The sequence below is a fragment of the Macaca fascicularis genome, chromosome 20 (genome assembly GCF_037993035.2).
Source record: "Macaca fascicularis isolate 582-1 chromosome 20, T2T-MFA8v1.1".
NCBI lineage: Eukaryota > Metazoa > Chordata > Mammalia > Primates > Cercopithecidae > Macaca > Macaca fascicularis.
Window position 1 is genome coordinate 29163922 of NC_088394.1, and position 26672 is coordinate 29190593.

The window sequence follows — 26672 nt, forward strand, 5'->3', positions numbered from 1 at the left end:
GTGGAGGGCACAGAGGATTGGGCAAGATGAAGAGAGGGAAAAGTGAGTACCTGAAGTGTGAGGCTGGTAAAGGGGCCTTCAGGCAACAACCCAGACCTGTGGAGGCCCCGAGACTGCTTTGGACCCCTAGACAGGCCGTGGCAGCCGCAGCCGCACCCACACCAGGAATCCCCCACCAGTGCCCGCCAGGGCAGTGCCAAGGTCAGGCCTCCCCTTCCCAGAACCACAGCTGCAGCTGGGCCTCTGGCCTCCTGGGAAGCCCAGCGGGAGGGAAGGCCTGAGGTCACACTGTGGGATGAGGTCACCCGCTGGCTCCACCCAGAGCCCCGGACCCCTTAGCCCACTCAGCAAGTTCCAGCTTCATCACCCCAAGTTCTCTGCTGGACCCGGATGCCAGTGGAGCACAGAGTGGCCGCCAGGGGGCGCCTTAGGGCAAGAGTGGTGGGGGTTGTGGCTGGGCGGGTCTCTGTTCCTGGAATGGGGCAGGAGGGAGAAGGAGGAGCCAGCGGAAGGGGACGGTGTGTGGGCTGGCCAGCCCTGGACGAAAGAAGAGGGCCCCTCCAGGCCAGTCTGGGCACCCTGGGACAGCGGCTGCAGGTAGGCAGAGGCGCTGCCAGTGCCCACCCAGGTGGCCTTTCCCTCCCTCCGGCCCTTCCCACCTTCCTATAACCTTCCCTCCACCTCCCTCAACTCCCGGCCTCCCCACCCTTTTACTGCCCTCAGACCTCTCTCCCCAAACCCTGACCCCTTCCTGTACCCCAAGCCCGTCCCTCTCTCCATAACTCAGCCATCAGCAGGGGCAGATGGCTGGTGGCCTGGTTGCTGCAGCTCCCAGGATCAGCTCTGCCCTCCCCCCAAACGCCAGCCTCGTCAGTGCTCCAGGGCACCTCCAGCAGTAACAGGTGGTTGCGGCAGGTGGCAGCCAGTCCCTGGGTGAGCCAAGGTCTTTTCCTCAGCCGGGCATGGCCGACTCTGCACAGGCCCAGAAGCTGGTGTACCTGGTCACAGGGGGCTGCGGCTTCCTGGGAGAACACGTGGTGCGAATGCTGCTGCAGCGGGAGCCCCGACTCGGGGAGCTGCGGGTCTTTGACCGACACCTGGGTCCCTGGCTGGAGGAGCTGAAGACAGGTTCGTGTTGGGGGAGCTTGTGGCAGAGAGGGTGTGGACGCTTCCCCATCCCTTCCAAAGCTGGGATCCCCACCCCTGCAGTGGAACAGATGATGCTGGTTTCTGTCCACATGGATGGGACGAGTGAGTCACATTGGGAACGTGACTCCAGAGTGGAAGATGAACCCAGTTTCTGGCCTCTGGCCCCAGCTGTGACATGGCCTGTGTCCTCCAACCCCGGCCAGGGCCTGTGAGGGTGACTGCCATCCAGGGGGACGTGACCGAGGCCCATGAGGTGGCAGCAGCTGTGGCCGGAGCCCATGTGGTCATCCACACGGCTGGGCTGGTAGACGTGTTTGGCAGGGCCAGTCCTGAGACCATCCATGAGGTCAACGTGCAGGGTGAGGAGCCCTGGATACTCCTGGCCATCTTGCTTGTTTGTTCCCCACTCTGTCTTTGGCCTTGACCTCCTGTGACTCCCCTGGGACAAGCTGTCCTATTGACAGCCCTGCCCCCGCCTCCCCTGACCTGTTGTGGTTTTTCCTGGACCTGGGATGGGGAGGAGGAAGATGCAGAGAGGGAGGAAGCTGCAGCCTGGATACACCCCCTCCTCTGCCAGGCACCCGGAACGTGATCGAGGCTTGTGTGCAGACTGGAACACGGTTCCTGGTCTACACCAGTAGCATGGAAGTCGTGGGGCCTAACACCAAAGGTCACCCCTTCTACAGGTGAGTGGCAGGCCCTCCTGTCCTCTAAGAGCCCATTTCCCTCAGCATTGAGTCTTCCTTCTCCTCCCGCCAGGGGCAACGAAGACACCCTATATGAAGCAGTGCACAGGCACCCCTATCCTTGCAGCAAGGCCCTGGCTGAGCGGCTGGTCCTAGAGGCCAATGGGAGGGAGGTGAGCCCAGAAATAGGAGGCACAGAGATGGGGCTCCGGCCCTGTACACTCCCTTACCCCGCCAGCCCAAGGAAGCTGGGGCTGAGAGCGAGCTGTCAGGTCTCAGGTCTCAGCAGTGCCTGCCTTTGCCACCAGGTCCATGGGGGGCTGCCCCTGGTGACGTGTGCCCTTCGTCCCACGGGCATCTACGGTGAAGGCCACCAGATCATGAGGGACTTCTACCGCCAGGGTCTGCGCCTGGGAGGTTGGCTCTTCCGGGCCATCCCGGCCTCTGTGGAGCATGGCCGGGTCTATGTGGGTGAGGACCGGGCTAGGCAGGGGGAGGCTGAGAATATGACAGGAGGACTTGCTCTAGAAGGGGGCGGGACCCATATGACCCTGGGAGAGAAGTGTGGACTCTGACTAGAAAAATGTGGTCTATACATGGGCCAAGGTAGACTGTGATTATGTGGGGAAAGCCTGTGATTATGTGTCTACACAGCCTGCAGAGAATACAGGATCCATGCAAGTTGGGATATTAAAAAGTGTATCATAGGCTACAAAGATTGCAGCTGCGGGAGCAGCCATTCCCCAGGAGAGGAGAGGAGAGGGACAGTGTCTACACAGCACTAAAAGGGCTGGGTTCAGTGGCTCACACCTATAATCCCAGCACTTTGGGAGGCTGAGGCAGGAGGACGGCCTGAGCCCAGGAGTTGGAGGCTGCAGTGAGCTATGACCACACCAACTGGACTCCAGCCTGGGCGACAGAGAAAGACCCTATCTCTAAAACTAAAAAGGGAGTAGCATCTACAGAGGGAATAATGTCACCTGCCGCTCCATCCTGCAGTCCCCAAGCCCCTCAGGGCCCACCCCACAAGTCCTGGCTTCTCCATCCTCTCCCCAGGTTCTTTGCAGATGCAGGCGGGCCCAGGAGAGCAAGTGACTACCAGGGCGAGGGAAACGGCAGCCTTTCCCAGGCTGCTGTGGGGACGTGGGTGGCAACTACCTGGACCCAAAGAGGGGGTGGCCCAGGAGAGCAGCCTCGATGTGGTGTCACAAGGGCGCTCAGGGGTGTGTCCGCCTCTCTTCTGCCACCGGCAGGCAATGTGGCCTGGATGCATGTGCTGGCAGCCCGGGAGCTGGAGCGGCGGGCAGCCCTGATGGGCGGCCAGGTGTACTTCTGCTACGACGGATCGCCCTACAAGAGCTACGAGGACTTCAACATGGAATTCCTGGGCCCCTGTGGACTGCAGCTGGTGGGTGCCCGCCCACTGCTGCCCTACTGGCTGCTGGTGTTCCTCGCTGCCCTCAATGCCCTGCTGCAGTGGCTGCTGCGGCCGCTGGTGCTCTACGCGCCCCTGCTGAACCCCTACACGCTGGCCGTGGCCAACACCACCTTCACTGTCAGCACCGACAAGGCTCAGCGCCATTTTGGCTATGAGCCCCTGTTCTCGTGGGAGGATAGCCGGACCCGCACCATTCTCTGGGTACAGGCCGCTGGGAGTTTTGCCCAGTGACGGCGGGGCTGGGGCCTGGAGGCCCATCATGGCACATCCACCCAGATCCTGAGCCCTCACACCCTGGATGGGAAGGGACGGCTGCATTCCAGAGCAGGAGGTAGGGCTCTGGGGCCAGAATGGCTGTCCTAGAGCCCTCCACATTTTTTTTTTTTTTTTTTTTTGAGACAGGGTCTTGCTCTGCCACCCAGACTGGAGTGCAGTGGCGTGATCATAACTCACTGCACCCTCAGCTTCCTGGGTTCAAGTGATCCTCCTGCCTCAGCCTCCTGAATAGCTGGGACCACAGGTGCACACCACCACACCTGGCTTTTTTTTTTTTTTTTTTTGGTAGAGACAGGGTCTCACTATATTGTCCAGGCTGGTCTTGAACTCCTAGGCTCAAGTGATCTCTCCACCTGGGCCTCCCAAAGCGCTGGAACTACAGGTGTGAGCCACCGTGCCCGGCCCAAGCCCTCCACATCATCAATCCAGGAGCCTTGAGTCTGTGTTTTGTCCTGACGCCTCGAAGTCCTAGGGCTGTCAGGATACAAGGGCAGGGTTTGGGGACAGAGTGTCCTTCCTCTGTCCTCTCACCCCGGTCCTGATGGCCGCTTGGTGAGGGTCGGTGCCCTGGCGACCTGCCCGGGCTCTCTTCTGGCTTTCTGAGCAGGAAGCGAGCAGAGGCTCCACAGGCTCACGCTGCTCTCCTGACATCCACGCATGACCTTCAGGTCTCAGTGCAGAGTGCAGAGGCGGCTCTGGTTCCTCCAGCCACCTCAGTCCCTCTTTGGGAGGTGATGTTCCCATTGTTTTTCAAAGGCCTCACCTTCAACCGTCTGTCTTAGAATTCCCCTCTGGAGGGCTGCAGCCTCCCTGTGCTTTCACTTCCCACCTCTCTACCCAAGTTCCTTCCCTGCACATCGCCAGCCCCAGGCCTGGGGATGTCCCAGATGCTGTACCTGGCTGCGCCCAGATTAAAAGCCTCATCCACGACTGTGTCCATCTGTCTGTCCAGCTCTCCCTCCCGCCCCCCGCACCCCGTGTCCGCCTCCCCACGGCGCCCATCCCACGTGGGGACAGAAGGAAGTGAGCACACAGCACGCCCGCTGTTGGATTGGTTGCTATTTCTCCCGTCCCACAGGGCCCGACCTGGCCCGGGGTGGGGTGGGGGGCTCTGGGGACAGGACATGCAGGGCGGAAGGGGGGGTGGGGGCAGGATTTTCCTGTGTTTTATCCATTTGCAAGTTGGTCACCAATAGAGAGAAATGGGACTCGGAGGGCTAACAGGAGAGGGCGGCCTGGCTCTGGGCCCCAGCCAGGCCCCAGGAGTCCTGTCCCCTCTGGGGAGGGGAGGGAGAGAGCTCTAGAAACCAACGGAGAAACAGAGAAGGGGGCAGGGGCTCATGTCAGCAAACACAGCTACATCACGTGACACGCCAGCGACACAGAAACACACGCCAACGCACACGGCTGCACAGCGGGCAGGGGCGGTTAGGGGAACGGGAGCCGGGGGCCACCCATCTTGTCCTCTGCGGGGCGGGCTGGGGGGCAGGGTGAATGCATAGAACACGTCATGTGTACACGCTCAGGGCGTGGCAAGAGCGTGCGACCCACGGGCACATGGGATGGACACGCAGTGTGCTTCATGAGGGACGGGAACAGGGAGGAGGGGGAGGAGGAGCACTGAGCCCTGGCCAGGCCCGGGACCACCCGCAGGGCACACGTGGGGCACACGTGGGCTCGATGGTTGTAGGCGCCTGGGCAGGCGGCACACATTTGTCCGAGAACATGCAAAAGACACCAGCCCCCAGACCACACACCAGGACGCACACAGACAGCAGCCGACAAGCAGACACATCATAGGATGCGGGGGACGCGTAGAAAGTCAGGGCACAGCAGACCCTTGGAGATCCCCTGGTCCACCTGAGGCCCAGAGAGGGGCAGCTGTGGGCCCGATGCCACTCCAGGCGGTGGGAGCGGTGCCCCAGCCATGCTGCAACCCTTCTCCTGTGGCCCCAAGGCCGTGGGACTTCCAGAAACACCTGGGCTGAATGGGGGTCCTGTCCAGCCAGGCAGAAGAGGGGACTGGGGGCTGGGGTCTGCTCTGGCATCTCCCAGGCAGCCCGAGATGGGAACAGGAAGGCTGTGGCCAGACTTGGGGCAGACTTCCTGTCCTGCAGAGGGTGGTTCTGGGAAGGGACAGGCAGGCCCCCAGGTCAGGACAGCCCACCCGGGGTTACGCACATGGCCATACTGACACGCACACAGGACAGGGGAGAACTCGGCTGTCTGAGCTGGAGTAGAGGCGGAGGGGTACTGTGTTCTGGGAGGTCACATCTATATGGCCACACACACACACAATGCACACACACAATGTGCACACACACAATGTACACACACACACAATGTACACACACACAAATGTACACACAAGTACGCTTCACATGACCTGGGACCCCGGGGTCCACACACACACACTGAGTCCCTCGCCTGTGCACACATAAGCCCCATGCCAGGGCACGGCACATTTGTGTACTTGTGTGTTCACCTTTCATGCTGCTGGGCCACAGAGCGGGGGCCTCTAACACTGTCCTTTCTCCCACGCACCACCTACCTGCCACCAAACCCACAAACTGTGCCTGTGCTGGCAACACAACAGGGGAGGTGCTAGCCCCTTCCTCGCACCAGAAACCCAGGCCTGCGTACCCCTCAGTCGCACCCTGGTGTGGGGAGCAGCCTGAGGGCTCAGCAGGAGAAGTGTCAGGGATGGGTCTTGGGACCCAGCCCACCCTGAGTGGCCACTGCCACACTGGCCACTCCAGTACGTCTGAAATAAACAGTTCCCCAAACCCGAGTTCCCTGAGGCAGAGCCCAGAGCATCCGATGGGGCAGTGGGGGACACACAGTCCTCTCCCAGGTCCAAGGCGGGTGTGTAAGGAAGGGGTCATGTCCTGATCTTTGATCTGTGCAGGGAAGTCCTTGGCATTTTGCCTCATCAGTAACATTCCTACAAGTAGCCCTTTCCTTCCAGGAGGCATTCGTGTGGTCCCTGCACCCATGCCAGCATGCATGGTTTGTGCCTGGTGTGGCCCCTGCCTGGGGCCACCTCAGCCTTGCCATGTGTGAGCACACTGAGGGGTACCAGCTTCCAGGGGCTCGGGGCTATGCTGGGCAGAGACACGGAGGAAGATGAGGATCTGGGTGTGAGTGTGCAGAGCCCTGAGGCCAGGCAGGCAGGAAGCTCTGGCTGCACAATGATGTAGCCATGTGTGTGGCCACACGGGCACTGGGCAGCACCTCTGGGGAGAGGGGCGGGGCAAGGACAACTGGAGAGACAAACCCAGATGGGGCCACATCCTTAGAAGTGTGTGTATACGCACATGTGTGTCCGTGTGTGTATTAACGCAGGGCAGAAACACACCATGCAGGCCAGGCGTGGTGGCTTAGGCCTGTAATGCCAGCACTGAGGGAGGCCAAGGTGGGAGGATCACCTGAGGTCAGGAGTTCGAGATCAGCCTGGCCAACATGTCAAAACCTCATCTCTACTAAAATACAAAAATTAACCGGGCATGATGGCAGGTCCCTGTAATCCCAGCTACTTGGGAGGCTGAGGCATGAGAATCGCTTGAGTAAGGGAGGCGCAGGTTGCAGTGAGCTGAGATCGCGCCACTGCACTCTAGCCTGGGGGACAGAGCAAGACTCCGTCTCAAAAAAAAAAAACAAAAAAAAACAAAAATAAAAAACACACCATGTAGAGAGCCCCTAACACACACACATGCACGCACATGCATGCCACACACACACAGCTGCATTCTAGGTAGCAAGGGATATACATTTCTGTGCCCTCCCAAAGCAGGTGGCCAGTACACAGTGTGGAGGGCTCTATCTGAGAAGACCTATCAACACTTCAGGCACATCCTGGACACACACACACACACACAGACACACACACACCCTTCCGGGACACACTGCAGCCCCTGGAGTAATGAAGACATGGGGTGTCTGCCACAGCCTGCGTGTACCTGGGCCTCCCTGGATCCTCTGAGAATGTGAGTGTGAGTACACACACACCACCCGCCTGGTTTGTAGCAGACACAAAGGGCTCGGGTATCAGTGGCTTCGTTGCTGTTGCATTAGGTTCAAACACTCAAACACAAAATTCCACGTACACAAATGGCGTGTCCACAGATCTGTGGTCTCACTCACACACACACACCGTTCACGGAGGACAGAGAGGGGCGTGGTGGGCAGCTGTGTTACACTCGGCTGCAGTCTACACAACAGCCCTGGTGAAGGGGGAAGCTCAGACCACGCACACGTACCCGAGGCGGGGGCAGGGGGTGCTCTGGTGCATCACACACATCACACGCACACACACGCTGGGGTGTCCACACGTCTTGAGCATGTGCCGGCGGCATGCATGTTGGTGTGCATGTGTAATCACGCCTGCTGCGATCTACGTGCGGGGACAGGGGGGGTCCATGGCCGGGTAAGGTCCAGGGACACCAGGGTCTGCCATGGGGGTGGAGGAAGGGTGGGGCTGCCTGGGTCTGTTTTGAGGGTGAGCCTGGAGCAGGGGATGGAGTGAAAGGGGTGGTGGGGGTATTGCTCCCGATGTGGTGGGGGAGGGGTCTGGGAGAGAGAAGGGTGGGGGGCCTACAAGCCCAGCGTCCCCCCAATGGATGACGCCAAGACCACCCCCAGCACCACACAGCAAATGATGATCATGATTTTCTTCTGCAGCAGAAAGAGGAGCGAGACAGGGAGACAGTGAGAGAGACCGACACATGGACAGATGCACGGACAGACGGGGCAGAGGGTGGCAGGGAGAAGAGGGGAGAGAAAACAGAAACAGGAAGAGGTCAGAGCCAGAGATAAGGCTTCCCACCCGCTGCCATCACTCACCTCAGCCCGGGCTCAGCCTTGGGCTCCCCCGCCTACCCCCAAGCCGCCTGCCCCGCTCACCCTCCGGGCCTTGCTCTGATATTTCACTGCTTTCTTGGTGTCAGACACAGCTCGCTCCACGTAGTCTACAGAATGTTCCACATTGTACTCGATGCGGTCAATCATCTCTCCCTGCAGACAGAGGAGATGTGCACAGGGAGGGATGGGGACTAGGCTGGAAGAGGGGACCTCGGGCCCAGGGAGGTTCCCAGGGTGGCATGGGTGGCAGAGCCGGTACCTGGCTCTCTACAAGCATGGCCATGTCCACAAACATGTCGTGCAGCTCACGGATGCTGGTCTCCAGCTTGATGATCTCATTGTGCCTTGTCTCGATCTCATTCAGCGCCTGCTTCGTCATCTGTGAGTCCATTTTGATCTAGGGCGACGAGGGAGAGAGCTACAATTCCCCTTCACCCCAATGAGCGCCTCCACCGCAGCGGAGTGGCCGGGGCCAAATCCGATGTCATTTACTAGCTGAAACCTTAGGCACATTATTTATCTGCTCTTGGCCTCAGTTTCCCCACCTAGAAAACGTGAATCATAACACTGCCCACCTCACAGTGTGGTTGTGAAGACTGAGTGAGTTAAAATGTGCACATCGGCCAGGCACAATGGCTCACACCTGTAATCCCAGCACTTTGGGAGGCGGGTAGATCACCTGAGGTCAGTTTGAGACCAGCCTGGCCAACATGGTGACACCTCGTGTCTACTAAAAATATAAAAATTAGCCTGGCATGGTGGTGGGCACCTGTAATCACAGCTACTCGGGAGGCTGAGGCAGCAGAATTGCTTGAACCCGGGAGGCAGAGGTTGCAGTGATCTGAGATCACACCACTGCACTCCAGCCTGGGCAACAAGAGCGAAATTCCATCTCAAAAAAAAAAAAGTCAGGGCTGGGCGTGGGGGCTTACACCTGTAATCCCAGCACTTTGGGAGGCCAAGGCAGGTGAATCATGAGGTCAGCAGATCAAGACTATCCTGGCTAATGCGGTGACACCCGTCTCTACTAAAAATACAAAAAATTAGCCAGGTGTGGTGGCGGGCACCTGTAGTCCCAGCAACTTGGGAGGCTGAGGCAGGAGAATGGCGTGAACCTGGGAGGCGGAGCTTGCAGTGAGCCGAGATCGCGCCTGGGTGACACAGCAAGACTCCATCTCAAAAAAAACAAACAAGGCCGGGTGCGGTGGCTCAAGCCTGTAATCCCAGCACTTTGGGAGGCCGAGATGGGCGGATCACGAGGTCAGGAGATCAAGACCAGCCTGGCTAACACGGTGAAACCCCGTCTCTACCAAAAAAGACAAAAAACTAGCCGGGCGTGGTGGCGGCGCCTGTAGTCCCAGCTACTCGGGAGGCTGAGGCAGGAGAATGGCGTGAACCCGGGAGGCGGAGCTTGCAGTGAGCTGAGATCCGGCCACTGCACTCCAGCCTTGGCGACAGAGCCAGACTCCGTCTCAAAAAAAAACAAAAAACAAAAAACAAAAAAAACAAACAAACAAATAAAAAAAGAGTAGGGAGAGGCTGTAACCTCAGCACTCTGTGAGGCCAAGGCAGGAGGATCACTCGAGCCCAGGAGTTTGAGGCCAGCCTGAGCAACATAGTGAGACTTTGTCTCTACAAAAAAAAAAAAAAAAAGGAAATTAGCTGCACATGGTGGCACCTGTGGTCCCAGCTACTCAGGAGGCTGAGGCAGGAGGATTGCCTGAGCCCAGGAGGTCGAGGCTGCAGTGAGCTGATTGCTTCACTGCACTCCAACATGGGCCAAAGAGTGAGACCATGACTCAAAAAAAACCAAAACAAACAAACAAACAAACAAAAAAAACAGCCAGTGGGGAAGAGACTCCAACCCACAGTCAGATATGCCTCCTCTCCACAAACACCCAGCCTGAGCCAGGTGACTCACTTCCCAAATTACTCACTGCTCTTACCACATTGAGCCACTCCTCTCCTCTACAGCCTGCCATCGCTCCCCACACCCAAGGCTCCACACCTTCCCTTCAGCAGTCAAGGCCCAGACTCCCTCTCCCCTCATCTCCTGCTTATCCTATGACCATTCTATAAGCGGAAATCATCCAACGGCTGTTTGGACAGTGTTCAATCTCCCTGTCTTTGTGTGTGTGTGTGTGTGTGCGTGTGGTTTTTGTTCTTTGTTGAGACAAGTTCTCGCTCTGTGGCCTAGGCTGGAGTGCAGTGGTGCTAACAGCTCATTGCAGCCTTGACCTCCTGTACTTAGGCGATCCTCCCACCTCAGTCTCCCGAGTAGCTGCAACCACAGGCACACGCCACCACACCTGACTAATTAAAGCAGGTCGTTTCACCATAGAACTGATTTGTCTACATTAAAAGAAACTGTTTTTTAAATCAAAAAAACGTTTTTTGTAGAGATGGGGTCTCACTTTGTTGCCCAGGCTGGTCTATGGACTCCTGGACTCAAGCCATCCATCTGCCTTGGCCTCCCAAAATGCTAGGATTACGGGTGTGAGCCACCATACCGGGCTGCTTAATGCATTTTCAACAAAGATCAGTTCTCCAAATAACAATGAGCTGAAAACTTTTAAGACAGTCATAGCGCATCCTTTAAACCTGGTCTAGAACCCTTAACCAGAGTCATTTTGCCACCAGAAACAGAAATGGAGACAGGAGTGGGCAGGCCAGGGCAAAAGTCCACTGAGAGAAACAAGAACTAGGTTCGGGGAAAGCCCATCTTTTTTTTTTTTTTTTTTTAGAGACAGAGTCTGTGCCCAGGCTGGAGTGCAGTGGCAAGATCTCGGCTTACTGCAACCTCTGCCTCCCAGGTTCAAGTGATCCTCCTGCCTCAGCCCCCAGCAGCTGGGATTACAGGCATGCACCACCATGCCCGATTAATTTTTGTATTTTTAGTAGAGACGGAGTTTCGCCATGTTGGTCAGGCTGGTCTCGAACTCCTGACCTCAGGTGATCTACCTGCCTCGGAGTCCCAAAGTGCTGAGATTACAGGCATGAGTCACCACACCCAGCCAGCCCATTCTTTCATATGTAAAAGGTCAAGAGCAGCACAGGGGGCAAACCTAAGCAAAACTAAAACTTGCTTTTTAAAAAAAAAATCTTCAAAACGTAGGTAAATTAGGCTGGGTTTGGTGGTTCACATCTGTAATCCCAGCACTCTGGGAGGCTCAGGCAGGCAGATTGTTTGAGCCCAGGAGTTTGAGATCAGCCTGGGCAACAGCAGAAGAACCCCCATCTCTACAAAAACAGGTTTTTTAGGCCAAGTGGTGGGTGCCTGTAATCCCAGCTACTCGGGAGGCTGGGGCAGGAGAATCGCTTGAACCCAGGAGGCGGAGGCTACAGTGAGCTGAAATCTCGCCATTGCACTCCAGCCTGGGTGACAAGAGTAAAACTCCATCTTGAACCAAAAAAAAAAAAAGTTTTTTTAAATTAAAAAAAATAATTTCTTTTAATGTAGGCAAATCAGTTCTCTGGTGAAACGACCTGCTTCAGTAGCAGAGTATGTCGTGTATCCTAGGGCTCAAGAGTTCTGACTCTGAAACTAGACAGGATTCAACTCCTGGCCCTCCCCTTCGCTCTGAGATCTTGCCAAGTGATTTCATCTCTCTGGGCCAGTTTTCCTCATCTGTGAAATGGGGTTTCCTCGAAGGGGATGTGTGAGTATTAAATGAGTTGGTGGGTGAATGTGAAGATGGGAAGTGCTTAGAACAGAGCCTGGCACACGAACGACTCTGCCATCTGATGGGGGTGCCTTCCTGCTCCGCTCCCATGGAATTCCCCAGTTCCTGGCTCAGGCTTTCCGCTGCTCATTTTTCCAGGGTGAACTTAGGACCTTAGTTCAACCTGAACTTAGGGAGGGGAGGCAAAATTTTCCAAAAACAGAACCCGCCCCACCCGCGGCTCACGTCATCTGTGAAGATAGCCAGCTTCCCGCTCTCCAGCATGTCTTCCAGTTCTTCGTTGGTGGTGGTCCTTCCAGCTGCGGGAAGAAAGGACGCCCTGCTCAGCGGCTGGGACAGCCTGGGGGCCTGAGCTGGGGTGATGGGGAGGGGACCTGGAGCCCACCCTCCCAAGCCGCCTTAGGCCACTGCCCCCCTCCAGAGAGGAAATGCCTGGAAGGGGGCTTGGGCAGCCTCGAGGAGTTTGGGGTCCTGGGGTGGGGGGCACACGCACTGATCTCCAGTTGCCGCTGGATCCGGTCCTTGCAGCGGTCCCGGTACTTGGACTGGGTCGCGTTATATTCGGTCATTACCTCCACGAACTTCCGGGACAGTGTGGAGTGCTACGGTGGGGGTGGGAGGACAGACGGATCAGGGAGGGAATCAGGGAGGGAGTCAGGGAGCAGAGACCGAGGCAGGTGAGGAGGCAGTGCACGGGCGGAATAAGGACGCGCTGAATTAGTTTACGGTCCTTTCTTCAGCCTGGGCCGCGATCCCAAACCCTGACAAGTTCATGGTTCCCTACCCGCCCCGTACCCCCATCTTAGGCTAGCACCAGCTAGAGACACTGCGGAGCTGAGATACGGCTCGGCCCCGCCCCGGGGCCCCGCCCGCCTCTAGCCTCGCCCCCAGAGCCCCGCCCCAGCCCTCCCTGACCACGGCCCCGCTGGTGCTTGGCCCTGGCCCACCGCCTCCAGCCTGGGCTCCTCCCGAGTCGGGTCCCGGCCCGGCCCCCGCTGGGCTGCCACCACCTACCTGGGTCTTGCGGATGCGCAGGTCCGCGGAGGAACGGTTGAGCCCCTCCTCCTGTTCAATGCTTTGCTCGATCGCTGCGGGAGAGAGGGCGCAGTGAAGGGCGGGAGACCCGGGGCACATGGCGCGGGGGTCCGGGGAGTACGAAGGGTCAACACCCCGCGGCAGAGCCAGACCCGGGGAGAAAGGTCATTCCCAGGGCGAGTGGGAGCAGCGGTGCCCCAGGGTAGGATTAGGAGCCAGCAGATAAACAGACGAACAGAACAGACTTTTGAGGGGGTTCCGAAGACCGGCAGGAAGGGATACTGAGGGTCAGAGGGTCACCAGACAGAAGGGAGCTATTTGTTCTAGTGGCAGAACTGGCTCTTGGAAAGTCCCATCAGTGGTAACTCCTGTCCAACTCCATGAGGGGGTGCCGGCCCACCCCGCGGGAAGGGGCCTTGTAGGTGGGGTGCTCCCTACTTCCTACAGCCCCTGAACAGGGGGCAAGAACGCAGCCCGCGTTTTTTCTGGTGGAAGGTAGTCACCTCCAGGTGGGTCAGGTTCTAGTGGCCCCTCTTTCCCTGGGGAATTCAAGGGCAAACACATGGATATTCTAAGGCAGAAAGCAGCCCCCTCTCTGCCCTGCAAGGTGATCCCCGATCTGGGAATTCCCACTTCTGAAGGATGCTCTGGAAAAGTGCACAGATTAACTGAGATTCCTGCTTCCGGATCACGCACTCCTGACACTATCATTCCGATTTTCTAAAAAAAAGATTGTGGTAAAATCTACCTCGGTGAAATCAGAAAATGCAGCAGGGATGAATCACCAGCCCTCTCAGACCTCCAGGCCATTCCTAAGAGCCTCACTCTTCCATTCTGCTGGCAGTGGGGAAGGTACCCGCGGATGGCACCCCAAGGCTCCCCCGATTGAGTGACAGCTCTGGCCCAGCAACACAGGGCCCAGGGATATTGGAATCAGCTGGCCTAGATTGGGGCCCTACTGTCAGCCTTGGGGCTGGAGCCAAGTCCAGAGAGAGGGGTCTCTTGCAGGATCTCACTGACTTTTTACAACATTCCTGGAATTTCAGTGATACCAGTTCATGTTTTAGACTAGAAACTCAGGTTCCAATAGGTGAAACCACTCACTCAAGGTCACACCCAAAGCATGAGCTCATGCCACCAGCTGGAAGAGGACGAAGAGAATCCTGTCTTCTTTCCTGGAGGTCTGAAAGGTCAACTTCTCTAAACCACGGTCACTTTTCCAGCTTCTTTCTCAGGGCATTCCTGAACCCCTCACCCACAGAGCCCTCCCCAGGGTCTTACAGAGAGTGTTCAAGGTCAAGGCTTGATGGAAACCATTGAGCCCAGCGGATTTTTTTTTTTTTTTTTTTTTTTTTTTTGAGACGGAGTCTCGCTCTGTCGCCCAGGCTGGAGTACAGTGGCCGGATCTCAGCTCACTGCAAGCTCCGCCTCCTGGGTTTACGCCATTCTCCTGCCTCAGCCTCTCGAGTAGCTGGGACTAAGGGGCCCGCCACCGAGCCCGGCTAGTTTTTGTTTTTGTATTTTTTAGTAGAGATGGGGTTTCACCGTGTTAGCCAGGATGGTCTCGATCTCCTGACCTCGTGATCCGCCCGTCTCGGCCTCCCAAAGTGCTGGGATTACAGGCTTGAGCCACCGCGCCCGGCCTCATTTTTCTTACTATACTGATAAGGAAGCTGAGAGTAGGGGACTTGTCCACGGTGAGCTGATGGTGGAGGTTGGACTCTGTCTGCCTGGATTTGCACTTAACATTCTCCCAGATTCAGACAGTTTCCATCCAGCAGACTCTCCTGAGTACAAAGGGCTTGTTTTTACAAATCCACACCACAGCTCACCTATGGCCTCCCCTTGAGTCCAGAGGGCATGGAGTTAATAGCCTCCTCTCTCTGGACCAAGGTCAGTGCTCTCCGGGCCAGGTAGCTGATACAGTTCCTCTTCCCCAAAGCCTAGCAATGTGCTTCGGACATTGGAGGTGCCCAGCATACGTTTTCTGATACGGAATTACCAGGAGCATGCAAAACATCGTGCCGGTAACACTGCTATTTCCCTGGTATGAGCAGACAAGGAGGTTCCCAGCCCACGGTACTTTGGGGGAAGGTGGTTATTACCAGCACCCTAGTCCTTAAATTAGAGTGAATAAATGAACATTTGGCAAGGCCGTCTTGAAAGCTCGCCAGCCCCTGATGTCAGCCACACAAGTCCAATCTGTCCTGAGCCAAGGATACCGATTCAGAGGCATTTGCTGGGCCCACCCACTGGGTGCTCCGTGCCATGCCGGAGTCCTGCTTAGGAGAAATGAGGACTTAATGAAATCGAAACCACTCGAAGACCACCTTTTTCTAGTGAACCTTCATGCTGGTGGAACCAGCCGGGCTCAGATGCAATTTAGACAAACACTCTCCTCTCCCTTATTTCCTATCATACATCTTTCTCCAAAGAATTGGAGCAAGGGGGAAAGCTGGGGTTTTGTGCTTTCTCACTGTTTAATAATCTGGCTCCTGGAACTTTGTAGAAATTCCTTAGAGAAAGGCCTGTTTTTCTCAATGGATGGCAAAGTTCTTTTTTTTTTTTTTTTTTTTTTTTTTTGAGGAGTCTTGCTCTGTCCCCCAGGCTGGAGTGCAGTGGTGCGATCTCGGCTCACTGCAACCTCTGCCTCCTGGGTTCAAGTGATTCCCCTGCCTCAGCCTCCCAAGTGGCTGGGATTACAGGCGCCCACCACCACGCCCGGATAATTTTTGTATTTTTAGTAGAGGTGGGGTTTCACCATTTTGGCCACGATTTAGTTAGGATTTCGAACTCCTAACCTCAGGTGATTCACCCACCTTGGCCTCCCAAAGTGTTGGGATTATAGGCGTGAGCTACCACGCCTGCCCCTCCCCCCCCCTTTTTTTGAGACAGGGTCTCTGTCTGTAACTCAGGCTGGAGTGCAGCAGCATGATCTCGGCTCACTGCAGCCTTGACACCCTGGACTCAAGCGATTCTTGTGCCTCAGCCTCTCGAGTAGTTGGAACAAGAGGCATGCACTATCATGCCCAGCTAATTTTTTTTTTTTTTTTTTTTGAAATGGAGTCTCTCTGTCACGTAGACTGGAGTGCAGTGGTGTGATCTCAGCTCCCTGCAACCTCCACCTCCTGGGTTCAAGCAATTCTCTGCCTCAGCCTCCTGAGTAGCTGGGATTACAGGCGCCTACCACCACACCAGGCTAATTTTTAGTAGAGACAGGGTTTCACCATATTGGCCAGGCTGGTCTTGAACTCCTGACCTCGTGATTCACCTGCCTCAGCCTCCCAAACTGGCCCAGCTAATTTTTGTATTTTTTGTAGAGACAGAGTTTTGCCATGTTGCCCAGGCTGGTCTTGAACTCCTGGGATCGAGCAAATTGGCCTCGCCTTGACCTCCCAAAGGCCTGAGCCACCATGCTCTACCCACCGTTCTTTTCCTCCCTGGTTGAGGGGTTGAACTCCTCACCTTTCAATTTGGACCGAACCTTGTTGGCCGTCTTCTTGATGTCTGCAGTGAGGTCCTCCAGCTCCTGTTTGGTCTCTAAGGGGAGAGCGAGGACAAGTGAGATGTCTGGGTGGGAACCCCAGAGCTCTTCTCCTCCCACCCCACAGTCACTGGCAGCCACACTCACTCTCATCTGGGTTGGGGGCAGCCAGGATGGCGCTATGCTGTTTTTTCACCTGCTCCACATCCTCCGACAGTTTCTCAATGCAGCCCCGGATCTCTTCCACCTGGAGGAGAAAATCGGCTATACCCAGCCAAGTTGTCAGGCCAAACAACGAGTTCCAGGGGAACCAGCCAGGGTTCAGGGGGAGGACCAGCCCCAGAAGGGCTGATAAAAGGCCGGGGAGAGCGCAGGAGCAGGGAAGTGGGGGACAGGAAAAAGGAAGTTGTTGGTGGCTAAGGGCTGGGTGCTGGGGCTGGGGCTGGGGCTGGGGCTGGGGGCTGGGGCTGGGGGCCTTGGAGGCCCATTACCTGTTCAAAGAACTCATCCATGAAGTGGTCCCGATCCACGTGGACCACCTCCTCTTCATCATCACTGTCTTTCGCCTGGGGGCAAAGGAAGGCTGAGTCCATGAGCAGGCCCTACCTGGGTCCCCAAGGCTGGCTCCCGGCTCTCCTGCCCTCTCCCTGCCATGCACACACAGGTGCTCCCAGCTCCAGGCTCAGAGAAGGGGTCCTGGGAGGGGTCCCATGCAGGGGAGATGACAAAGGCATCAAAAGTATCTGTCAGCCCAAAGGATTCCTTAGAAGAAATTGGCAAAAGACCCCCTCTCAGGGCAGATGTGGCCTTGGGGGCGCAGAGTCAGCCTTGACCAACCAATAGGGATGATTTCAATATTTCAACAACCAGCTCAATGTCAGGCTTGCAGTAACTGACCCTGGGCTCCGTGAAGGGTCCTGGACTGGAGTCCCAGGAGCCTGGATCTCCCTACTGTCCCTGCTCTCCTGCCCGGATCTCACTTTACTCCTTCTCTTCCTCTCCTGCCCCACCCGACCAGACATGTCCCCTATGCAAGGTCACTTCACTGACAGCGTCAGGCACGAAGTTGAGCAAGCAGTGAGGGCTGGATAAGAGACACAGGCAGCACCCCGACCTCCCTTGCGCCCTGTGCCCCCCTCCTCCCGCCCACTCTTCCTCCCCTCCCAGCCGGCTCTCCCTCGCAGTGGATTCACTTCCTTTCATCCAGCCCCTTCCAACTTCACACCCACCTACTCTTGCTGGCTTGGATTTCCCGGTTGCAACCTGCAGCTGCTCAACCCTCCACCCGCAGGGCTCAGAGACACAAAAGGATTTACCCACCCACAGCACCACTGCCACTGACAGACAGACTCGCAACACAGACAGAAGAGCTGACACCCAAGGCACACAGGAATAGGCCCCCCGACACCCACACGGAGATGCACTGATGCTGGCGTTCACCCGCACGCAGACTCAGCTGAGCCGCACTGACGTGTGCGGACACTGGCGTTCAGCTGCACCCCCGAGGACATTTGGGAGGGCTCACTGGGCTTGTTCTTCCAGCTTCTCCGAGCCTCATGTCTGCACACACGCTCAGAGCTGGACAGGAGGAAAGGCTGTAGGGGAGGCGCACCGTGCTACACATGCCTGAGTCCTTCTCTGCTTGGGACAGAGGTCTGACAGCAAAATCTGAGCCCATCAAGCTTAATGACATCTGTAGCCCTGATCAGTCCCAATGGAAATGCATACAGAGTTCATCCTGATTTCCAAAAAGAACCCAGCCAGAGCTCAGACAGAATCCAACCCCCAGAGCCTGGGTGAAATCAAGACAGGATCCAAACAGCATCCACCTGGGGGTGTAGTCCGTTGGCATCTAAAAAGAAGAGCTCGCCAGGGTCCCAGCGGAATGCAGACAGGGCCTGACAGAAACCAGACAGGCTCGGACTGAACTAGCCGAGGCTCACACAGATCCCAGACAGATCCCAGACAGCTCAGATTGAACCTAGACAGGGCCAGATGGGACCTAGGTGCAGTCCACACAGCCAAAACTCAGGATCACCAGTGCCCCACAGCCCCAGGAAAAGCCCGCACAGCCCGGGGGGCCTCCCGCTCCACGCTCCTGAAGCCACCCCAGCCTTCCTGCTAAGCCCGGCCCAAATGGAGCTCCAGGGAGTCTTCACACAGACGCGGGGCCCACACTGTGTCGGCAAATGTGTTCAGCACTTGTGGTGAATTTCCAGACAATCCCAAACATCTGCCTGGAAAGGGGGTTTCCTCCATCTTGGCTCACAGCTGCCCCCAGAAAGTGGGGTGGCACAGGTGGCATAAGTTGGGGACCCTGAGAGGCTCTGGGATGCTGGGCTCACCTCTGGGGACCCATCGGCCTACCCTGATGCTCTTCATTTTCTCTGTTCTCAAAACCCAGCTGTGCTACAAGGCCTTCTTCCCCTAGAGCCGAAAGCCTTCCTCTGCCCTTTCCCTCCCTTCAACCACTCACTCAGCCACCAGCCTCACGCAGGTCATGCGGCCTCTCCCTGGCCCGGGAGCCTGAGGACTTTCCCGTTCTCTGTCTCTCTCCCTTCCCCCTGCTAACGTTAGGAAGTCCTTCCTAAAATCTAATTTCAATCTCTCCTGTTGCTCTTGGAGCCACCTCCCTTACATTCATCTCTGGAGCACCCTGGGCTACCTATTTGTCCTCAAGAGAGGAAGAAAGATAGAAGGCCCCAGTGTGGTTTATTTGGTATAATAAATACAAAGAGAGCTGGGCGCTAATAATCCTCTACCATTTACAAACACTTTTACATCCATAATCCATTTTGATCCTCAGCACCACCAGCCCTGCGAGAAAAGCTGCGCAAACATCATCGTCCCCATTTCACAGATGAGGGAACAGGAAGCCAGAGGGGAAAAAGGAGAGTGACTTGCCCAAGGGCACCCAGGCCATATAGGGCCGGAAAACCATGGGCATCCAGGCCCGCAAAGACCCCTGTTAGGCTTCAGACTGGGCTACCTCCCCCGCTGACTTTCCGCTCCCAGTTACTTTCCCTCTCAGGTGAGCGCCTGCTAAATCCCGATCTGGGGAAGGCTCTGTGTCCGGACAACCTAGCAAAATATGATCACTTGATGGTATTTTTTGCATAAGTCTTACATTCTTGTTATCTCATTTACTCTTCATTAGAACTCTGTAAGGACCATTGGCCAACATAATTAAAATTATGCAAATATTTAGATGGTGTTTTACAATGTGCTGGGCATTGTTCTATGTGCTCCACATATATTTATCCATTTCAGTCTTACAACAGCTCCCTCGGAGGTATTATTATTATTATTATTATTTTTGAGACAGAGTCTCGCTCTGTCGCCCAGGCTGGAGTGCGGTGGCGCAATCTCAGCTCACTGCAAGCTCCGCCTCCTGGGTTCACGCCATTCTCCTGCCTCAGCCTCCCGAGTAGCTGGGATTACAGGCACCCGCCACCATGCCCAGCTAATTTTTTGTACTTTTAGTAGAGACAGGGTTTCACCGTGTTGGCCAGGTTGGTCCTGATCTCCTGACCTTGTGATCTGCCCGCCTCAGCCTCCCAAAGTGTTGGGATTACAGGCGTGAGCCACCGTGCCCAGCCCCTAGGAAGTATTATTATAGCCCCTGTTTATAGATGGGGAAACTGAGGCATAGAGCTAAATAACTTAGGCCAGTTGTAGTGGCTCACGCCTGTAATCCTAGTACTTTGGGAGGCTCTGGTGGGAGCATCGCTTGAACCCAGGAGCTCAAGACCAGCCTGGGCAACATAGCAAGACCATGTCTCCACAAAAAATACAAAAATTAGCTGGGCATGGTGGTGGGCATCTGTAGTCCCAGCTACTTGGGAGGCTGAAGTAGGAGGATCCCTGGAGCTTAGGAGGTTGAGAGACTGCAGTGAGCCGTGATTGTGCCACTACCACTGCACTCCAGCCTGGGTGACAGAGCGAGACCCCGTCTCTTAAAAAAAAAAAAAAAGGAACTTGCCCCAGGTCAGCTGTTAGAAGACCATTTGGCTCTACCCCTGAGCCTCAGTCTCTGCATTTGCTGAATGGTAACAACGCCTACCCCTGGCCGATCCCATGTTACAGACAAGGAAACAGGCTCAGAGAGGTTGCTTGACCTGCCTAAGGCTTCACAGCAAATAAGGCCAGAGGTAGGACCTGAACCCAGGACTGTCTGGCACTAAATGTCAGGCTCTCTCCCTTCTGTCCTGCTGACAGATGGTAGTCCCTCCTGGTCACAAAGAGCCCACTCTGCCATGTCCTCAGGATTGCTGAATTCCTGTGGCCAGAATGGAAAATCAGTAGGAGGGGCCCAGGGCTGCAGGAAGAGCTTGGACAGGAGGCCAGGCCTCCCGGCCTCCGTCTGTCTTGCTGTGTGACCCCAGGCAAACGTCGACTCCTCCCTGGGTCCCGGTTCCCTCGTCGCTGAAATGAGCAGGCTGGTGCAAGTACCTACCCTGCTTTGAGGGGCCCTCCCTGCTCTGAGTGATGCATATTTAGTAATGAGCACAGCATCCATTTCTGGAAGAACTTAGGCCAGTCAAAAAGAAAGCAGGCTGTGGGCAAACCAGACTACCTAGGAAAAGATGATCAAATGTGCCCCAGTCTACTTTATGGTGGCCTCAGGTTACAGGTGAACGATTCAAGCCTCAGTTTCCTCATGTGCAAATCGAGGAGGATAACAGTTCACACACATGTAACACATATATGCTGATTACCATGAGTTGGGTGCTATTACAAGTGCTTTGCATTTCTTTTTCCCTTTTTTTTTTTTTTTTTTGGAGAGATGGGGTCTCACTATATTGCCCAGGCTGGTCTCAAACTCCTGGGCTCAAGAGTTCCTCCCTCCTTGGCCTCCCAAAGCTCTGGGACGACAGGTGTGAGCCATCGCACCCAGCCTGCATTTCTTGTTTAATTCTCACGACCACTCCATGAGGTCATATTCTTACTCTCATTGGACAGATGAGGAGGTGGAGGCGCAGAGAGATTGGGTAACTTGCCGAAGATCACACAGCTGATGGGATGACTCAAACTCTGCTCTATAGCACACGGCTCCTTGAGCACTTGAGGGGGATTGAAGGAGAGAGTGCAGTGCCCCTGAACCCCTTCCAGAAGCACCTGGGGACTGCGCATATCAGATCCCAGCCTCCAGCTGTAGCCTGACCTCCTCAGGGGCTCCCTAAGTCCAGGTCTTCCACGCCGGAGCCACCACGGGCCTCGACATGGGCCTCGTGCGTATGTCGATGCGGAGCGACAGCAAGGACAGATACAGAAACGTAAGGAGGAGAGTGACAGTGAGAGCCAGCAAGTCAGTGACCAGAGAGACAGATGGTGAGATGGTGACAAAAACACAGAGGCGGCAAGAGACTGGAATTGGGTGACAGAAAAGTCAGAGGGAGAGAGTGTGCATGCGTGTGAGTGTGTGTGTGTAAACACATGCGTGCCCCAGCACTGACACACACGGGCTCCCCGTGCTCCTCAGGGGTGCAAGCATGATCGTTTGATCCGAGGCAGCAGCCTCCCCCCATGCCCCTTCCCCCACCCTCTGCCTCAGTCCATCTGTCTCCCTGGCTGGGGCCTCTCCTTGCTCCCTCTCCCGTGCAGCCTGGCCCTCTCACCCCGACCTCTCCTCCATCTTTCCTGCCTTACCCCTTGCCCTTTCCTCATCCTCCCTCTGCCTCATGGAGTCATTCATTCATCTAACAGATGCGTTGGATTTGTGCCAGGTGCTCTATCTCGGTGCTGCTGGCGATGTGGTGGTGAAGAAGACAGGCGAGAAGGGCCTGCCTCCAGGGAGCTGGCATTCCAGTGGGGGAGGCAGACAATGGGAGGTGAACAAGACCATTTCAGATTGTGCTGAATAGCAGAAGGGAGATAAGCAGAAAGATGGGATCGAGAGACACGGGGATTGGGGGGGATTGTGGAAGGATTTCTACAGGACAGTCAGCAGGGCTTTTCTGGGGAGGTGACATCTGAGCTGGGCCCTGAAGGAGCCAACTGTGCCACAAAGATGGGGAAACAGAATTCAGGGCAGAGGGAACAGCATGCACAAAGGTCCTCGGACAGGAGTAAACTTGTGTGTTTGGATGTCAGAAAGAAGCCCAGTGCCGGCCCAGCGTGGTGGTTCATGCCTAGAATCCCAGCACTTTGGGAGGGCGAGGCGGGAGGATCATTTGAGGCCAGGAGTTCAAGACCAGTGTGGTCAACATAGACCCCATCTCTACAAAAGTAAAAAGAATTAGCCAGGCATGGTGGTGCGCATCTGTAATCCCAGCTACCTGAGAGGCTGAGGCAGGAGGATCCCTGGAGACCAGGAGGTCGAGGCTGCAGTGAGCTGTGATTGTGCCGCTGCACTCCAGCCTGGGCAACAGAGGAAGACCATGCCTCTAAAAACATTTTTTAAAATATAAATAAAGGCAGCCCAGAGCAGCTGGAGGATATGGATCCATCACCCAGGGTTTGTGGTCTCCGCCCCCTGTGATTTCAGGGCTGCGTTTCTAAAGCACCTACTATGCCTGCCTCATACCTGAGGGCCTTCAGGGCTCGGGACCGTCCCTCAGCAGGCTTCATCCTGTCCAGCCTCAGATTCAGTCTCCTGCACTGCAGGCCCCGCCTTCTTCCCAGGTTGTCTCCCGACTTCTCCCGCTCGACTCTACGGCTGCCTCTCAGACCTCAGCCCTCCCTGTGCCCCTCCTGTCTTCTCCCATAACCCACCTTCCTCTCCACCTCACTTGCTCTGCTCTTTCCTCTTGAGCCCCACTCTGCCCTCACTCCTTGGACCCTGGGACACCTATTTAGCTGATTAACTCCTCATCGCAGCCTCCACATCCAGCCTAGCACCAACCAAAGTTGCCTGGTAAACTGGACGCAGAAAACCCTGGTTCAAGCCCACCTCGACCATTAAGAGTTATCTGACCTTAGACAAGTCAGGTTTTTTTTCCCCCTCTGGCCCTCAATGTACTCCAAAATAAAATAGGTGCCATGTCCTGCCCATCGCAGGGGGCTAGTGTGATGTTGAAGAGAAATAAACCATCTGCTGGGTAACAGATACACAGCACTGTTGGGCGCCAGGCCCCCTCCTAGGCGCCTTGCATATTAACTACTTTCAATCCTAAGGATAACCCTGTGAAACAGGTACTCTTACTTCTCCCAATTCATACATGAAGAAATTGAGGACCAGAGAGGTTAAGCAACTTGCCCAAGGTCACACAGGAAGTAGCAAAATTAGAATTTGAACCCAGACAGTCTGGCTCCCGAAACCACTGTGTGACAAACGGACTTGAGAACCTCTTGGGAATGCCAAGGTACTGTTGGAAAGACAATCAGTCCCCTGGGCTAATGTCCCCTCCCACCACCGCCCCTGCCTCATCCCTCCCAGTGTCTCAGAGACCCCATTTCCAGGTCTCCCACACCCTGCCCAGTGTCTCCGGCATCCCAACCTCCTCACTCTCAACTGTAGCCGGGAGACCCTTACGCTACCCGAATCTATCAGCTTTTCCCACCCCGCCCGCCCCCTCTTGAATCTCCAGTTTCCCTGAGCTGTGACTAATACCAAAGCCACCACCTCCACTCAGCCCCTTCACCCTTCCACACCACCTCTGGCAGCCACAGCCAGCAGGATTCCTTACCTCTGAGCAGGGGCCCCTGACTCATTCATGAGGCCTCCCCCTCCCCTGCCTCCCCCTTACCCCGCCTAGCCTTTTCCCTCCCTCTTTCTTGAAGTATACCCCAATTCCACACCACCCGATCCCAACCCACTTCCATTTCCCTGGGTTTTGGAGTCATGGAATAGTCCTGGTAGCTGGCGAGCTGGGTTCAAGTCCGGATCCCTCACCTGCTAGCTGTGTGACCTTTGGCAAGTTATTCAACCACTCCGGGCCTCAGTTTTCCCAACTCGAAAATAAAAGAGCCTCTCTGTCCACTTGCCAGGAGGTCGGTGGGGCTCCAATGAGATCACAGATGAAAGCCTGCTCTGCAAACTGCACCATGAGGAGGGGAACTGACAGCACCGATGCTGAAGCCGGCCTGCCTGGATCTGAATTCTGCCTTTACCAGCTGTGTAATTTGGTCTAATTACTTGACCTCTCTGAGCTCAGGGTCCTTATCTATAAAATGAGATAGCATATATCTATATATCTAAAAAGATATTTATATATCTATGAAATGAGATAACCAGTCTCATAGGATTGCTGTGAGGATCAAAATGAGCGAATGTGCATAAAACACTTCAAACAATGTTTATTATTACTGTCATTTTCCTCATGCCGGAGTGTATATTCGGTAAAAATGTAATAAAGAAACCTTCAAAATTCCCTCCCTCAACCACCAGCTCCTCCTTGCTTCCCACTTGACAACCTGTCTGTCCCCAGAGACAGCAGTCACTTGCCTCCAAACACCTTCTCTTCTGTCTGTAACCTGGGTCCCCACCCCGAAATCCAGGGACAGCTCTTCACCCCCAGTGCTGAAACTTCTGTTTCAAAGGCCAGAAAAGCAGAGACCTGTGTCAACCTGGCAGATGGGAAACCCAGATTGTAGTCTGCCCCCCACCCACTTGCTTGGTGACCTTGGGCAAGTCCCTTCCCACGCCTGAATCTCAGTTTCCTCATCTGTCAAATGGGTTAATAACCCCTGGGTTAACAACCCACCAGTTCCCTGTAAAGGCTCAGTGCCTTGGGCAGCTTAGCCAGGCGGTACCCTTATTAACATAACACCAGGGACTGTCAGCGCTGCCTCCTCTGGCCCCAGGTCATTTCTCCAAATGCCCCAGCGTTCTCCCTGCCCCGGAAACCATTCTCATCCAGCCTCACTCCCCAGTTCCTCCAGGCAGCAGCCTCCACTGCAGTCCTTACCCTGTCCCCACAAAACCAGGGACTGCCTGGCCAGACTCCTGGAGCCGGGCCTCTTCGGGCCTGCAGACCTGGGGCCTGCATCAGCCCTTGACTGCCTAGGGTGCCCCAGTTCCCCCCAGCAGAGCGCGGCCCGTGTTCCATGGCCCTGTCCTCCACATCCCCATGTCCCACCTCTGGGTCACCCCATCTCAGGCCCTGGCCCTCTGGCTCTCTCCGGAGGCCACCTCTTCCCTCCCTGTCTCAGAGAGATTCCCCCTCCCTATGGGGAGTGACACGCGTGTGTGCACACACACACACACACTTCATTCACTGCCAGGTACTGGCATCTCAGTCCCAACCTGTGTCCTTCCCTGTAGCATCCCCTGAATCTGGGTCCTGCTAGACTCTCAGCCTGGCCCAGTCACCGCCCCCATGCTTCTCTTTGGCAGATCTGCCCAGGGGATGACAGTCCCCTCCGGTCTCTCCTGACATCCACTCTCTCCCATCTCCAGACCAGACCCTGGGGCCCTCCTGGGAATGCGGGGTGTTCGAGGCCCCTGAGACCCTTCCTGCCCCCTCGTGTCTTAATGGCCTCCAACCCCTTCCAGCTACTGTCCCCAAAATGCAGGTTCACTGGAGAGACATCAGGCGCCTGAAGATATTGGGGTGCCTTGGCCATCAACCTCCGATCTCATCCTTCGCCCCCACGTTCCAGCACCTCCCCCACTCCATCCCCACGCGCTCCCCAATACTGGGGTCCCGCCCCCCCATTCTCCCCACCCCCAAGCTCACACTCCGCAGCTCCTGAGTCCGATCCTTCATCCTGCGACGGCTCCTCCTCCTCCTCCTCGTCCTCCTGCCTCTGTTGCTGCTCCCGGTCTCCCGCCTCGGTGCCGGAGGCCGGGGTCTGGGGGCGCCGGGGGGCGCCGCGGCCGCTGCGGGGGGCCTGCGGGCCGGGGCGGGGGCGGGGCCGGGGGCTGCTGGCCGAGGGCCGGGCAGGGGCAGGGGCAGGGGCCTGGGCCGGGCTCGGCTCTGCCGGGCTGCGGTGGCGATGCGGCTGCGGCACAGGGTAGGATGGAGGGATGCGGGAGCCGAGCGCGGGGGAGGGGGGCGGAGGGAGGTGAGGAGGAAGCGAGGGCGGGGGGAGCGGGAGCGCGCAGGGAGCAGGGGGCATGCGCAGCGCCCGGGCCGGGGGCGCCTGGGGGTTGTAGTCACCGGCTTGGGGGACACCCG

The 26672-nt window shown here is 56.4% G+C and overlaps 2 protein-coding genes across 9 annotated transcripts; one reads left to right on the forward strand and one right to left on the reverse strand.

Annotated features, from left to right (window-relative positions):
• Positions 1-520: 520 nt before the first annotated feature.
• Positions 521-4479, forward strand: HSD3B7 (hydroxy-delta-5-steroid dehydrogenase, 3 beta- and steroid delta-isomerase 7). Of its 8 annotated transcripts, none has more exons than XM_015442510.3 (7): positions 521-597; positions 788-1128; positions 1353-1508; positions 1727-1835; positions 1909-2008; positions 2144-2306; positions 3089-4479. In XM_015442510.3, exons 2-7 carry the CDS (start codon positions 963-965, stop codon positions 3502-3504), a joined length of 1110 nt encoding a protein of 369 aa, XP_015297996.2. In that variant the 5' UTR covers positions 521-597; positions 788-962; the 3' UTR covers positions 3505-4479. The 8 variants fall into 8 exon arrangements, with proteins under 8 accessions (XP_015297996.2, XP_005591755.2, XP_005591754.2 ...); XM_005591698.4 differs by having other exon boundaries at positions 866-1128; XM_005591697.4 differs by having other exon boundaries at positions 957-1128.
• Positions 4480-4588: 109 nt separating this feature from the next.
• Positions 4589-26525, reverse strand: STX1B (syntaxin 1B). The gene is made up of 10 exons (XM_005591703.4): positions 26232-26525; positions 17103-17177; positions 16759-16858; positions 16593-16667; positions 13107-13180; positions 12586-12694; positions 12318-12391; positions 8669-8806; positions 8452-8562; positions 4589-8223 (listed from the first exon to the last, which is right to left on the reverse strand). Exons 1-10 carry the CDS (start codon positions 26259-26261, stop codon positions 8143-8145), a joined length of 867 nt encoding a protein of 288 aa, XP_005591760.1. The 5' UTR covers positions 26262-26525; the 3' UTR covers positions 4589-8142.
• Positions 26526-26672: the final 147 nt, after the last annotated feature.